General features: G+C 49.2%; 1 protein-coding gene across 1 annotated transcript; it reads left to right on the top strand.

Moving 5' to 3' along the window:
- The first annotated feature begins 7,644 nt into the window (after window positions 1-7,644).
- LOC144130403 (uncharacterized) lies at window positions 7,645-15,033 on the top strand. The gene is made up of 3 exons (XM_077664329.1): window positions 7,645-8,066; window positions 12,525-12,784; window positions 14,470-15,033. The coding sequence occupies exons 1-3, from the start codon at window positions 7,765-7,767 to the stop codon at window positions 14,937-14,939; spliced, it is 1,032 nt and encodes a 343-aa protein (XP_077520455.1). The 5' UTR covers window positions 7,645-7,764; the 3' UTR covers window positions 14,940-15,033.
- Window positions 15,034-16,016: the final 983 nt, after the last annotated feature.

Raw genomic sequence — 16,016 nt, 5'->3', positions numbered from 1 at the left:
ATATGTTTGTTAGGTTAGATGTGCGAAAGAAATTCCTTAAGTCATTTTGAATCTCTTATTTCCTGCAGTGAGGATGCCAACATTTGCTCCCGCTTGTTGGATGTTACATGTTAGCAGCCCCGAAAGCTATGTGGTTTATCATTTTAACCTTACTCTTGTGATGCCCATATAAAGTGGGTGTCTGAAAATGGTCTAGTTTGGTGCAGGAAACACCACGTGTCCCTTTTGTCCTTTTGAAATTCAATAGCATATGTCATGTACTACTGCTGAAACGACTGGATGATCATGGCTAAGCTCGAGTGCTTACGTGTGTTCTTTGGTAGATATATAATTTTGTTGCATTGTTTTTGAGGTGATGGTACTAAGCACCAGAACCAGAGGTCTGTTCCCATCTCTTGGCAAGTTCACATGATCACGTGGTGTCCTTTTTGTTGCTCCATCCGTAAGGCAACGAAGCATGCCGAGTACTAAGACTGTGGATGCACTGCATAGAAAAATCTCTACAAACTAGACACTACGTCGTGTGGAACAGTATGAAAGGAACGAGGACACAAGACAAGAAGCACAACACAACAGTGGCTAACAAACAAAATTTTATTGGAAGAAAGTAACACAAAGGACTCATAAAATGAGATGTGCATGCACTTGACTGAAACTAGAAAGGGCAGACATTTTTACAATCACTGTTAAGTAGCTCATCATCCAAAAAGGTAAGTTCTTCATTCTGCCTCTTGTCTTGTGTCCTTGTACCTTCCGCACTGTTCCAATTTGGGTAGCAATTAGTACAAACTCCAGTCGTCACTTACTGAAACTTGACACATGCCTTGGTAGCACATGTTATGCCTATGTTGTGCACCGCATAATGTTTTCCCTGTTCAATGTTGACAAAGGTGTAATGCTACACATTATACATGTAACACAACACAAATGTTATGCAGGCAAATGTTAGTGCAATATTGCAGACATGTCTCCTTGGGAGAATGTTGCTGTAGTGTGCAAAATATATTTGTTTTGAACATAAAATATTTTATCAAGCTGAACAACACACTTATTTTATTTGGGCCAGCACATCATTAGTGAAGTTCCCACAAATTTGCAGGGAGTAATTTATTTCAATACATACCGGTTGTTTCAGCAAACACTTCCAAAAAATATATGGTGGGATTCAGTGACAGCTGTTGTTTATATTTTACGGTACGTTGAGGTAGCAAAAATGCGAGCGACTTCATATCTGTGTAGTTCTGGAGCACTCTTTTTAGTTTTCCCCCATATACTGGCTTATGACTCTCTCCTCTCCAGTGCACCACTCTGGGCGTGCGGCTCCACCGATGACCCTCTCCTTCAGTGGTGCGTTTCTCAGCAGCTGTCCCAGATAGACCATGCTACATTCCTTCGTTTTCACCATACTCCCTTCTATCCCGCTAACCACCATCGGGATGGATCTTGCAATAACTGCCTCCAGTCACGCATTCCTACACTCTTTTCAAACCCTCCTCCTTCCATGGTAGCCTTTCCTCTTCCAGGATGCGTGGTTCCTGTGGTGACCACCTGCGCTTGCACCTTACGGTCTTGGCATTCATTCCTCTTTCCACTGTAACCACCCTCCCACTTTCCTATGCTCTCTCTCCGTACCCTGCTCTTTCGATGGTGGTAACCATCCTCTGGTTGGAGATTCCTCCGCTCTCGCAGCACCCTGCTCCTTTAAAGGTAACCACCTTCCTGTTATGCCCTCCTACACTTGCCATACCCTCCTCCTTCCGTTGTAACTACCCGCCAGGTGGCTCCCATCTATCTCCCTGATCCAAGTCCGTTTCGGCTCACGTGCTTTTACCGTGAAGGGATGCATATCTGCTCTGCCTCTACAAGCCTTGGACGACGGTAACTGCTCTGCCTCTACAAGCCTTGGATGACGGTAAGAAAGCAAGGCAACCACCCTCCGAGGGATTCCCACGCCAACGTACCTGCTGGTCACGCTGACGACTACAGCATACTACTACGACGACGTGAAACCCAGGAACGGGCGCTCAACAGCCATCGCTGTAAAAGAAGGACAATGTTCTTAGTAACAAACTGTCAGCCACAACAGGGGTCAATAGTTTCGAAAACCATGCTAATCGGTTAGAACGTCTTAGCTGTATTCTGATGTACTACACCGCAATGCTATGGCGAAAAAGTGCTCTTCTAACACAAAAAGCCTATATTTAAAAATTGTGTAAAATCTTAGGCGAACCACCCTGTATATGCCAAGTGTGTCAGGGAAGCCGACCACTAATTTTTAAAAATAGGGTTTTGATGTAATGATCACCAGCAACGTGATTAAATGAATTCTAGTAAACTTTTTAGTTGTTAAGGATAGGCACCTGATTGTAATTGGAGATTTGTAGCCGGCGGTTAGTAATAGCCATATTGATTTTTAGAATTTCGAAAACGTAATTATTCTCGCCGCTGTGGCTCAACTAATTTGGGCTATTTCTCGCGTCATTTGAAAATCGCGCGCTTGCGGGTCGGGCGCCGAGCGTGACGACATCGCTGCTCCAGCGTGGGCGGAGTAGAGTGTCCCGTCGTACGTGCGTCACGGAGTTTGCTTTTGATTGACGTCGCTCTGTGCCCTCCTACAAGCGCGCGGTTTTCGAATGGCGCAAATTAGTCGAGCCACAGCGGCGAGGGTAATTGCGTTTTCGAAATTCTAAAATCTGATAAGGCTGTTGCTAACGGCCGGCTACAAACCCCTGATTGCAGTCTGGTGCCTATCGGTAACAACTAAAAAGTTAACTAGAATTTAGTTAATCACTTCGCTAGTTTACATGATTCGCCTCTTCTTTTCTTTTGACGTGCGTCACTGCTCTTCTATGACAGGTGCCGCCATCTGTGTGTTGCGACCCAGGTTGCTCTTCCCGAACAGCCTCTCACGATTAAATAACCTGCTGCCTGACACGGTGGGCAGGTTGCTAGGTGTGTGTATATATATACCGCCCGGCAGCCTGACACAAAAGAGTGTTCAGACAAACACGCAACGGCTAAATGCGGGTAATGGCCACTACAGTGCTATATATATATATATATATATATATATATATATATATATATATATATATATATATATAGCACCGAAACCACATGCCGCCGGTAGGACCCGAACCCACGACCTCCGAATTTCGCGTCTGGTGCTCTGCCAACTAAGCTACGCCGACGGCTGTCGTCTTTTGCTTTCGGGGGTATTTATGTGTAGTGTAACCGAACTTTGAGAGTGTTCACCAGCGCTACCCTCGTATGTAGCGGCGGAGGTAGTAGTACTTCCTGTATTACCGCGAGTGCCACGAGAACCCTCTTGCGCTACCTATGGCCTGCCAGAACCGAGGTCAGACAAGGGAAGGGAAAAGAGAAGCTCGTTAATTATGACATACATAAAGGAAGCCAACAGCCACCGAAACCGACCAAGTAGCATTTAGGTATCATTAAAGGGACACTGAGGGGAAATTGAAGTTGGCTTGTATCGATAGAATAGCAGCTCCTGATCACAAAAACGCCATCTTACTGAAAGCAAAGCTCTTGTAATGTAGAAAATAGCAAGAACCAAAATACAGGTGTCGCCGCCACAGGCCAATCTCGCAAGTACAAGCGTGATGACTTCCTAGGACAAGAGGCGCCACCTTGGAGGAATTTTCCTTACTTCATGGAAGCCACGAATCTCTGAGGCTAGCAAAGGAAGGTTGCGCACCGCACCGCTAGCCGTCAGAAATCACGGAGTCTGCGTTTACGTCACGATCACGTCACTCCGTTCTGTGACGTCATAAGAGTTCTCCGTGTCGTCATAAGAGTTCTCGAGTTTGAATCAGAGCGGCGGGAAAAACTTTCTCAACTTCGAATCCAAATTTCTTTGAAATAAATGCATCTTTCGCGCCCGGACAAGCGGCAACAAAGTCATGAATTGCCGAAGTATCAGATTTTGCTAACAAAAAAAAATGATAGAGTTCTCCTCAGTGTCCCTTTAAAGGCCCTGTTATTCAGAAAATCTGGCGTTGGCGTTGTGAGCGAAAAACGGTGGCGTAGGGTGGCCACCCGCCGGAGAAGCAATCTAGGTCACGTGACCTTGCGGTGTCATCACAACCTGCCCACCGGATTGTGAGCAAACTGACCCCTGGCAGGTGGATGTTGAATCAATGATTGACCGCGAAAGGTTGCTCGGGAAGAGCGACTTAATTGGGTCGCACAGGCCCCTTCGATGGCAGCGCCTGCCATCGCAGAGCAGTGGCACATCCTGTGACCGCTGCAGCATTGCGCAAGGAGTGGTGTGAGGACTCCCAGGGACCTATGAATGTATTATTAATTATTAATTGGTTTTGGGGGAAAGGAAATGGCGCAGTATCTGTCTCATATATCGTTGGACACCTGAACCGCGCCGTAAGGGAAGGGATAAGGGAAGGAGTGAAAGAAAGGTGCCGTAGTGGAGGGCTCCGGAATAATTTCGACCACCTGGGGATCCTTAACGTGCACTGACATCGCACTGCACACGGGCGCCTTAGCGTTTTTCCCCCATAAAAACGCAGCCGCCGCGGTCGGGTTCGAACCCGGGAACTCCGGATCAGTAGTCGAGCGCCCTAACCACTGAGCCCCCGCGGCGGGGCAACCTATGAATGTAAAGTTGAGAATTACCAATTCCACATATATGGGCATTAACTCATTAACGCTATTGCGTCTTACCTTTCAGGACGAGCTTAAAAGTGTCCCCATTTTTTTTAACTTGTGTTCATCAGTGGGAAATTAATGGAGTAATTATTTAAGGATAATGATTACAAATCAGAAAAAATGGTGGTCGCTTTGTGTAGTTAGGCTAAATTTGAATTAGGTGTGCTAGCATGTTCGGTTCCGGTGTTCAGATCCAGTGTTCATAGATGGCCGTTGTTTAGTTAGTGATAATGGCTTAACGTCCATATTTGAGGAATTTTTCATTCTCTATACCTTCACATATCCCTGGGGTCTTCCTACCACTCCTAGCGCAGTGGTCAAACGATGAAAAAATCGAAAGTTGGTTTTTGGGGAAAGGAAATGACGCAGTATCTGTCACACATCTCGGCGGACACCTGAACCGCGCCTTACGGAAAGGGATAAAGGATGGACTGAGAGAAGAAATGAAAGGTGCCGTAGTGACTGAATGACTCGGCGGTCATCGAACTGAATGCCTGCGCTCAATTTAAATCTAGCAAGGAACCTTCGATAAAGAACCAATAGCAACTGCAACAATCTAGAAAAATGTGGAAGCGTTTGCACGCGGCCACGAACAGTGAAGTAAAGATGTACTAGTCTCTTGCTGAACTACTTGGTTCTTTTATCTTCTTCGCACCAGGGGTGCCCACCGCCAGAGACGGTTCGTTGATTTGTCTGACTGAAGGCTTTTTCGCACCAGGGGTGCTCCGTCAGAGACGGTCTTGCGACGAATTAGGATGCAGGTGTTAAGGGAGTAAAGACTTGAGGTTTTATGTACAAAAATTTACATTATACAAGTTGATGTACAGGATACAACTTAAAGCGGAAAAAAGGTTTAAACAAAAAAGGTGGAACTGGCTAACACTAGGGGAGATCCGTACTCGGCATATCCGAAGATGCATTACAGCTGACCGTAGCCCAGAACGATTTTCCAGGCTCCGGGGCCCGGTTTTAAAGACCTCATAGCCAAGCCCACATTTTGCACCACCCAATCAATTAAAACATCTAACACATGATTGGTTATAACAACCTCATGACACGCCTACCAGTTTCTGCAACGTTAAAAACCCTCTCCCTAAAATACACAACACAAAAACAACATCATTGCTTTAAAAAGATGGCATTGCGGGAATGGGCCCTCAAAATGATTGGCCCACTAGGTTTACGTTCCACGCCCCCTACTTACACAGTATTACTCAAACTCTCTCCCTCACAAAGTAAAAAGAGAAACACACGAAAATACACCAAAAACACATTCACGTGCCGCAGGCTCCCTGGTAACCCGTGACCCTGACGGTTCCCAGCGTTAGGGCAATTATCGATTTCACCCGAGCCGCCGCGGGTAACAAACTACTCGTCTTCGCGACGACTGTTGACAGGCGTCCCCCAAAATCTGCAAAGCGGCGCCAAGCCTGTCATTTGCTGCCTTCGGGGCGGCATTCCTTTTTTCCGGCTACGTTTCGTTAAGCCGGCCCGTTCCACCGAGCATACAGCGTCCTTGCGCGTCGGAGTCGCCGCGCCGCTGGCAAGTCGCGCCGCACCCGAGGAGCGTTCGGACCCGTCTCGCACGGCGGTTCTAGCCCTTCAAAAAGAAAAAAAAAACCTCTACGGACCTTCCAACCTAGGAGGTCTTCGCTAAGACGAAAGGGGGGGGGGGGGGCTATGGCGCCTTCGCCAGGGTCACTGTCCGTCTGCCTCGCCTTGCCCGCTTCTTGCCAACGCACCGACGACGATTAGCGAGGGGAAATCGTCACTCCGAGCCAGCAACAAAAGGGCGGATGGTTTCCACAAAGCCGAGGACATCCACAGTTCCCTCACAGGAGATAAGTCTGGATGCATGTCGCATTACAAAACAAAATGATAAAGCCGCGTGCCGGCGGTTTTGAGTGCGAACGAACAAACGGTTGGGAAGCTTTACGCACGAGGATTGATCAATTGCATTAAAAAAGTTTGTGCATAGTTTGTTTGAATTCTGCTCTTCATGACCATGTACACGGGTCAGACAGTCGACTTCTGTTGGGACATGACTAGTTTAAAGTTACTCATATACGAAATGCTTTACAGCTGGCTACGAAGCGAAGTAGCTCAGCCATACTGTGATTTGTATTAAAGGAGTCCTAGCGCCCCCACTCTGGAAAAATGTGTGTTTGGGGGGGACCGCCCCCCTTGCCCACCTGTTCCGGGGTCCCTGCATAGGGAGCACGATCGAGGTATGGCGTTGCCCACGCATTGTACATCCGCAGGCCACACATTCCACAGATGAAAAAAGCAAAGTTTACGCTGCGTACATCGGGGAACTCGGAAGGAGCTATCTGTTGCGTGTGATGCATTTTTTGATGGCTTGCCATTTTGAGGCTCTGCCTGATATTATTATCATACACTATAGCGGTATACCACTCAAAACCGAAGCGCCAGATGCCCCTCGATCAAAAGAAGCCCTCCAGCCAATATCATCGACAGATTTTCATGATGTCGCGGTAAATCCGATTAAGCCGTGGTTAATTAACCTCTTTCACTGGCCTCATACTGCGATGTCGCGCTAACAGGCCCAAAAGGGATTTTTTTTTTGGGGGGGGGGGGGGAGGGCGACAATATTAGCGGAGGGCTTCTTTTAAAGAGGCATTTGCCGCTTCATTCTTGAGTTGGTACATGCACATATCCAGCCCACCGATCGGAGTGTTGTAGATACTCCGGCGAAGACTGCCGTCGATCTACCGTGACCAGCATATATATGTCTAAGAGAGAGTGAGAAAAACGTTTAATGATTAGAAAGCTTGGGTGGACCCTCATTCCAGGAGCCCATCGGATTTTGCCACCGCTCTTTCCCGGTTCCCCAGTGAAAGCTGGTCCTCCGAATGTGAGCTGGACAGCGCCGCCTCCCAGTCCTCAGTTGTTGGGTTATTGATTCTTGGTATAGCTGGGCTTTTCTGGCATGCCCATACCATATGGTATAAGTCGCAGCCACTTCACCGCAGAAGGCGTACTCCGTGCTAACTTCATCGACTAGCAAACACCTCGCGAGCTTGCGGATCACGGGCAGTGACAAAAAAGAAGCGCAAGATGATGGCCAACGCTAGTCAGCAGCACTGCTTCAACTTCGGCGCCCTGCGCTTTCGAAGGCGCGCCTCCAGTCTGCAGGAGCTGTGCCGCAACGTCCTGGTCGCTTCGCGCTCGCTGCCGCAGTGGAAAGCCCTCCTGGAACGCTGCCCAGAACGCGTACGGCGCAGGGCTCTGCTCTTCTCTGTGGCGCACTTCAACGGCTGCGCCATCAACTTCTGCCTGCAGCGCCACTTCTCCGACTCGGACCACCTCTCGTACTGGGTCACCTGTTCGCTCGACCGCAAGGGCTACATGGCCGTCAGGTGAGCAGTTCATCGCGGGCTATGGACAACGGCAGGGCGTGCCGATCAGGTGTACGGTTTGCATTGAGTAAGCCGCTAGAGGCCGCTTTTGTGCTGCTGAAATTAGTAAGCCTATTCAGGAACACTAGCAGGAATATCCGCTGTGCGAAGTGTTTGTTGGTAGCTCCTATCAGACATCAGCAGTGGTTATCGTCGGTACGGCCGTAACATTTGTTAGCAAGGGCGTCCGCAGAATTTTTTTGTATGGGGGGGGCAGCGGTACGTTCTCAGCAAAAAGGCACTATTTGCGGAGTAAATTTATTTATTTATTTATGAATAAAAAGGTAAAATACACACATGAAAGAAAAATTACAAACAGCAAATTAATGCGTGATTTGGAGAGATGCATTGGAGTTTATTAACGAACAAACAATTAAAATTCATAAAAAAACGCAAAGATACTATCACTTCGTGGAGAAGAGTGCTCAGTCTTGCTGCATGCGGGTTCTCGACTCACCCGAATTGATGACCAGCGCACAGCACATTATGTTCACAAACACGCAAATAATACGGTCATTCAGTCAGTCTTCCTTGAATAGCAACTGCAGACGCCTCGGACTTTTCTGGGCGAATTGCGCGATGATCGACACCGGTGATGAAGTCATTTCTGTGCTTCATTACTCGCTCTCGGTGCACACTCATCATACTAAGGCCGTCCAGCCTGTCGTTTGTCATCGTTGAGCGTAGCCAGGTTTTCACTCTCCTCATTGTACTGAAGGAGTGTTCGACCGTACAGGTAGTAACTGGCAAAGCCAGAGCCACCTCAATGGCTTTTGCAACACCGGGGAAGAATGTCTTGGCCTGATGTAGAAGCTCGCAGTAAGTTATTTCTGATGGGTCCCCAGTTTTGCTGCACCACATCTCGTACCAAGAGATGGCCTCTTCCTTGAAGCTGTCGATGCCTTAAAAGCATTGGAGTTCTTCGGCGAGGGCAGCGAACTCAACACGGCTCAAGTGCTTCATTTTTGATGGATGCAGCTATGTTTGAAGGTCCTCTCATTGCTTTCAGAAAAGCGGAGAGCTAAAGAAGCAGTGAGACAGTCCAAGTACGGCACATATATTGCCACACGCTAGTATTCCTCCGGCAACTGAATCCCGTAGTTGTCTCGGTGGGCCTGACGAGAGACTTGTCTTGGTACAGACATCACCACATTTAAGTGATTGGCTGCCTCCCTTGCTGCATTCATGATGTCAGAGAACTCCTCTGCAGCGTTTGTCCGGTGGCTGCGAAAAATACGTTGCTGAGTTCAGTGATGTGGTCATGCACAGAATGGAAGTCCATGGATACACCTTGCAGAACGTTCGTAACTGGTTCGAGCCGGGCCGGGAATCGTCTCGGCTTACTGCGTGACTGGAGCTCGCTGTTGGTGGGGTTCCTTCCATGGAGTCGACGACATCGGCTGCTGTCCGGTGATGAAAGCTTGCATCACTCTGGTCAAATCCAGACTTCAATCCTAAGAAAGGAGAAAGGGAATCATCTCGGCCTGCTGCGTCACTGGAGCCCAGTTGGCGGTGTCCCTTCTATGGTGTCGCCACTGTCCGGTGATGAAAGCTTGGATCACTGGTCAAATGCTACACTGTTGTTACATGTCGCACCAGAATCTTCAGGGGCGCAGTTGGATAACGCTTCGTCAGACAACCGCTGACGCTTGAAGAAGCGTCGGATGTCCATCAGTCGGAACCGCGCGAGACAAAATTAAGCTGGCTATGGAGTTCCTCGTGGTTGATAGTGTTAGAAAATAGATACGCATTGATCGGAAAAACAGTTGAACGCGTACGTTGAAAACAAAAAATGGCTATGTATACAACGAAAACATATTTGCAGGATAAATGCACGCTCGCAGCTTCATACACATCGCTCGATCTTGCTCGCGCATCCGCACAGTCGAGCAACCGCACACGCATACTGCTCGCCGTTCGTCGCTCTCTCGTCTGCTGTCTTGGTTGTTCTCAGCTCCGTTGACTACCGGCCGCTTAAAAACACCGAGGCACAATGTCCCCGAGTGCGAACTTTGGGGGTAAAAGGAATGCCGCGCGACTTCCGAGGGGAAGGGACACTCGCCACTCCGGACGTAAAATTTGTTTTGTGTGTTTTTATGGGGTTTAGAGTCCCAAAACGACTCAGCCTATGAGGGACGCAGTAGCAGAGAAGTCCGGACTGTGTCGACCACCTGGGTCTCTTTACTGTACACTGACATCGCACAGTACATGGGCGCCTTCTGCATTTCGCCTCCATCCAAACGCGGCCGCATCGGCCCGGATCGAACCCACGTACTCGGGCCCAGCAGTCGAGAGCACTACCCGCTGAGCCACCGCGCCGAGGCTCCGGTCGCAAAATGTAAATTATAGGCACTCACAGAAACAAACATATACGCACGGAAAGGACGCCATGTAAAGTGCGCTCGATTACAATAGCGGTCATACGAGGTGGATGGGTAGCGGGTCACATTAGAATAATGGCAGTAACGTTAAATGGCGCATTGGAATGTTACATTAATGTTGAACATTATTAAATAACATTGTGTTATAAAGAAAGCATTAGTCCAACATTGAGAGTAAACATTATTTTGAATATGGTGACTTTTTAATGTTAATATATTGCTAAAAATTACCATACAATGTTATATGTTGTGCCAAAACATTAGTTTAATGTTCCAAATGAGCGTTGTTGTAATATAGTCCCCTAAACCTTATTACAATGTTGGAATCATAAATATAAACAAAAATGCAATATGTTTGTCCCAGACCTTTTATCACTGTTCCTACAGTAAATAATATTTACTGTAGGAACCCCGTTCCCCATAGTCTCGTTCCCGCCAAAACTTACTGCTTGTTATCACTGCGTTGGTGTCTCTTCTGCCTTCTAGACATGGCGATTTCCTAATCTGCATAGGTTCCGCCATTGTTGCTTACTTGTGAGCTTTGCGTCGATGGGGTGCTGCTTCCTAGGGCTTGGCTGCCCGTCGCCGCGGGTCCGCCTCGGACCTGTTGCTCGGGAGTCGCTTCGGTGGTGTCCTGGAGGTCTCCTCCATGATTTCTTGCGATTCGGCCGAAAATCTTGTCGGGCCTGTCGCTGAGGGTCGGTCGTAGCTGGGGTTGCTTGCTCGGGACATCGCTCCGGGTCTTCTCTACCTCGGGCCGAGGCCGGGGAGGCCGCGGAGCCCCGCTCTCTTGCTAAGCCTCGTTAGGCTTAACGCCTGGTCGGCCACGTGGAAAATTCAAATGCCGATAAAATCCAAAATATTGGACCCACCGGCTTGAATTTGGGGTCCTCGTGGTCCTCTTCACTTCCGGCGTCATCCCAGCCAAAATTGTGGTGGTCCAGTCGGGTTGAACGGCTGCTTGCAGCGCCCCCCAACTAGAGCGAAAAAAAATTATTGTCCAAATTTCCGGGGGGGTGCAGCCGCCTTCTCTTGCCCCCCCCCCCCCCCCCCCCCCCCCAATCTGGGCGCCCATGTTCGTTAGACAAGCTATTTTGCTTACTCATAATGCTTGACATTTCTTTCCTGTGCATAAGAAACGAAGCTGCCTTTCGCTTTCGCTGAAGCTTTGGTTTGCAGCGCTTAGAACGTAGTTCCTTGAATGAAATGGCTCCCAGACTACTCGCCATTACCGGGGCAGAGAATCGGCGTGGTACCTAGCTGTACCACGCTCCGGCCCAAGTCAAGATGTAACCCAGATCTGGATCATATGAGCGTATTCAAGGCAGATGCGGGAACGGTTACTCCTGTTCCCGCTTGGATTACGCTACCGGCTCCAGTTGAACCCGGTAGCTTTCTGTGGTAGTACAGAAAGCGACGCTGCGATTTCTTTACAATTTTTCAAGCATAGTGCCGCGACCCACGCATGTGTACTAGTTATTCAGACTTTTGTCCAACAACTTCTATTGTAAACGGCAGTCAGTTGAACCCATCTCTGAAAGTACTTTGAGCCGGTTCCTCTGCAAAGACCTGAAACGGTGCACGGACCCCTCCGTATACGTTCGTCAAATGGTTTTATGGCTATAGGTTCCTAGATGTAGTATGCGGTGTGGTGCCTTGCCGGGCGAGATGTGCAGAAGAGCGAACCGCTGTCCCGCGCTCTGCGGTGGCTCAGTGGTTAGGGCGCTCGACTACTGATCCGGAGTTCCCGGGTTCGAACCCGACCGCGGCGGCTGCGTTTTTATGGAGGAAAAACGCTAAGGCGCCCGTGTGCTGTGCGATGTCAGTGCACGTTAAAGATCCCCAGGTGGTCGAAATTATTCCGGAGCCCTCCACTACGGCACCTATTCTTCCTTTCTTCTATCACTCCCTCCTTTATCCCTTCCCTTACGGCGCGGTTCAGGTGTCCAAAGATATATGAGACAGATACTGCGCCATTTCCTTTCCCCAAAAAACCAATTATTATTATTATTATTATTGTCCCGCGCTCTCCCCGCAGGGCGTCCAACCACCGGCCGGATCGACTGCTAGACGATGACGAGTTCTGGCACTGGGCGCGGCTTGACCACCACCACGTCCTCTCGGTGCTCGCCGTCGCCATTAATGCGCCCGGCTGCCAGGTGCACCTCGTCACTCTCTTCCCCGACGACGGCCTCGAACACTTTGCCAGAATCCTCACCCTGAGGACCCTCTGCATCCGGGAGCCCCACTTGTGGAAATTCCTCCATCAGCTGTGCTCCGCGCTGCTGTACCTGCGAGGTGAGTGCCCATGTGGAGCGAGCACTTTCGCGCAGCGCTAGGCTCCGCATAAGGTTAGGAGACCCAACCAGAAGACGAGGCCTTATCCTAGAGAAATGCATTTGCTTATGGCGAGTCCTTGTTGCCATTTGGCATCTTTTACAGCAGTGGCTGTGCGTGTGATAAACGGTTTGCACGTCGCCATTGACGTAGTATGTCCTGACCGCTAACTTCCGCGTTCACTTGCGTGTCGCTGAGGGCGTTATACAAGATAGTGGCTGAGGAAACGAGGATGTATAGGGAAATGAGGGGCTCATTGCAATGCCCATATGAAACGAGCGCCTTTGATAGTCTTTGATATCATAGGTAACTAATGAAGGGGCTCCGGCAGCTATACAGCCGCCATGGTTGCGGGTGGCGCTGGTGAACACATTCAAGGTTAGGCTGCACGCAACGAAAACGCATGCACTCGAAATCAGAAAGTTATACTGCCGCTGCGGTAGCTCAATTGGTAAAATTCTGCACGTACGTGACATGCGGAAGTCTTGGGCTCAAATCCCACAGACAGTTTTCCACCGTCTTTTCTTCTAACTGTATAGTTTTAATTGCCTTCCATGAAAAAAGAAATGCTTTGATCACTGCCATCATTAAACAAAACATTCCCCAATGCTTTACGCGGATTCAGTGGCTGTTGGCTTTGTGTTTCAGGGAAGCCCGCCACAAATTTTTAAAAATCGGGTTTTTCAGGTAAAGCTATAGAAAGTGAAGCTTTTTGCGGCATAGTAATACCAGCTAGTGCTGGCGGACGTAAAAGCAGGCGAATCGTGTTAATTAGTGAAGTGATTTAACCAAATTCTAATAGTTAACTTTCTAACTATTACCGATGGGCGCCCTATTGCAATTAGAAATTTGCAGCCGGCAGAGAGCCATATCAGCATTTAGAATTTGAAAAACGAGATTACCCTCGCCGCTGTGGCTCAACCGCGCGCCTGCGGGGAGCGCGAAGCGACTGAAATCGCGAATCGCGACAACAGTCCCGCCCTTGCTGTGGTGCTCCCCGCTCCTCTTCTCTTCGCTGCAGTAGCGCGGTCGAGGGAGTCGCGTGGTACGTCGTCTACGTCACGAAGTGGCGCGATTTGATTGGCGTCGCTTTGCGCCCTCCTGCAGGCGCGCGGTTTTCGAATGGCGTGAGAAATGGCCCAAATTAGTTCAGCCACTACGACGAGGGCAATCTGGTTTTAGAAAATCTAAAGGCTTTTGATAAGGCTATTGCTAACGGCCGGCTACAAATCTCTGATTGCAAGCGGGCGCCTAACTGTAATACTTAAAAAAGTTCAGTGTTCGAATTTGGTTAATCACTTTCAATAGTTAACATGATTCGCCTGTTTTTTGACGTCCGCTATAACTGGTATTACTGTGCCGCAAAAGCTTTCTTTTACCTCAAAATCCATATTTTTAAACATTAGCGGAGGGCTTCCCTGTAACACCTGGTATATGCAAGGAAGTGCATGGGTACTCTTGAGAATGCGCCTTGGGCTGTCTTTCAGTTAGTTTACGGCCTTGCAGCTAGCTGATCTGTCGTTCAGAAGGGCGCTATGGTGCAAGGCTCATTGGCTCTGCTGCATCATCGAGCAAAGCGAGATCATCTAAAGCCTTGTCTTATTGACAGGCCAAGCTATTATTTTCTCTTCTTACACCGGGTGCAGGTCAGGGCCTCACGGTGGAGCCGTTCGACTTCTTCAACGTCTACTTGCGCCGCACCAACCTCGTGCTCAACAACAGCCTCGTGTGGAACCAGCGCCATTTCGAGGTGACCTCTCTGCCGGGCTCCCTGTGGTCACTCCTCCAGCCGCCAGACAACTTTGCCGCCATCTACTCTGCCATGTCGACAGCTGACCGAAACCAAGCGGGCGCATTCTCGGTGGCCGTTGTCGTGGCTCAGCTGGTCGCACTGTCCCTGAACACCAGCGACTCCACTGTGGCGGCCGATAGGCGTCGCTGTGGTCCCGGGAGCGCTGTGGAACTGAAACGCATTCACGGGATCGAGCTTGTCCCGGCGCCCTGCGTTTATGGCCAGCAGCTGGCATCCACGCTGTCCGAAATGCTTTGGAGTCCGCAGTCCACCCTGGAAACAATGCGAGACAGAACTGGTGCCATGTACGCGTCCATGATATAATGTCCGTGGACACGCAACGCTAGTATTGTGATTGCCTGTGTTTTCTGAAAATTAATGCATATTTTGGAAATATACAGCAGTTTCTTTTTCGCAAGGCTCGAGATGCGCGAGGGCACTGTACCATTGCCGGTTCCCGTAGGTCCGCTTTACGTAATCAAGTGAGGCCAAAGTTAATTTTATCAGCATGCTGGTGGAAAGTAATTGTTTAGGGACAACGTAAACCCGCAGCTTCTGAAGCTAGCTTATAGTAGGACGGTCCTTTTGAGGACACACGAGCTGTCTACTAAAAAATAAAAGCTATTGCGCGCCTAATTAAGCCACCTGAAGGGTGGAGTGTGACAGCATTAGAACCGCTGCTGTTGATCGAAGTACTTCAGAGCGAGTCTATACTCCGGACGCACGTCCGAAGTCAACGGCGAGCAGATGCACGACGACACGGGGCCGCCGAGATGTTCCAACCTACTTGTCGCCCTTTCCCGGCTGCGCGCTCTCCCCTTGAGCCGTGGTCACGTGACCTTGTGCCGTCGCCCCCTCTCGACCAACCTGCGACTTTTCAGGCTAACGCAGGATGCCGATTGGATTGTCATCAATGAAAAAGTTAACGTGATGCTTGTCATGCTGCAAGAGCCAAAGTTCGGAGCTTCAGATCTTGGATATATATACCGTCCTTCCCAAAAATAAACAGGCTGCGTGGTTTGCTTCTGGTCCGTATAGTGGGACTCTTATGCCACACTCTCTCTTGTAGGTGAGGAGAGTCCATGTCACCTTTAAAAGTCTTCCGATTCTTAGGAAAGCTGTAAAAGCTCTACTACTATACGAGAAAGAACCAAACCATGTAGCCTGCTTGGTTTTGGCAAAGAAGGTACAGCCCTCGTCAAAATTATACAGCCCAAGGCATTTGCTTGCGAGGTCTGCAGCGTGTCTCGTAATGCACCAAACGTAATCTCTCGAAAGATTACGAATGGCTTCACGTCCCCAAATTCCCCAAGCTTTGGACTGATAATGTGCTAGGGAGCCACGCTAAACAACTTAGAAGCAAGTCCCTCGGGCTGTATACTTTTGTAGGGGGTTGGACAT

This window comes from Amblyomma americanum, chromosome 4 (assembly GCF_052857255.1).
Source record: "Amblyomma americanum isolate KBUSLIRL-KWMA chromosome 4, ASM5285725v1, whole genome shotgun sequence".
Classification (NCBI taxonomy): Eukaryota; Metazoa; Arthropoda; class Arachnida; order Ixodida; family Ixodidae; genus Amblyomma; species Amblyomma americanum.
This window is presented reverse-complemented; position numbering and strand designations above follow the sequence as displayed.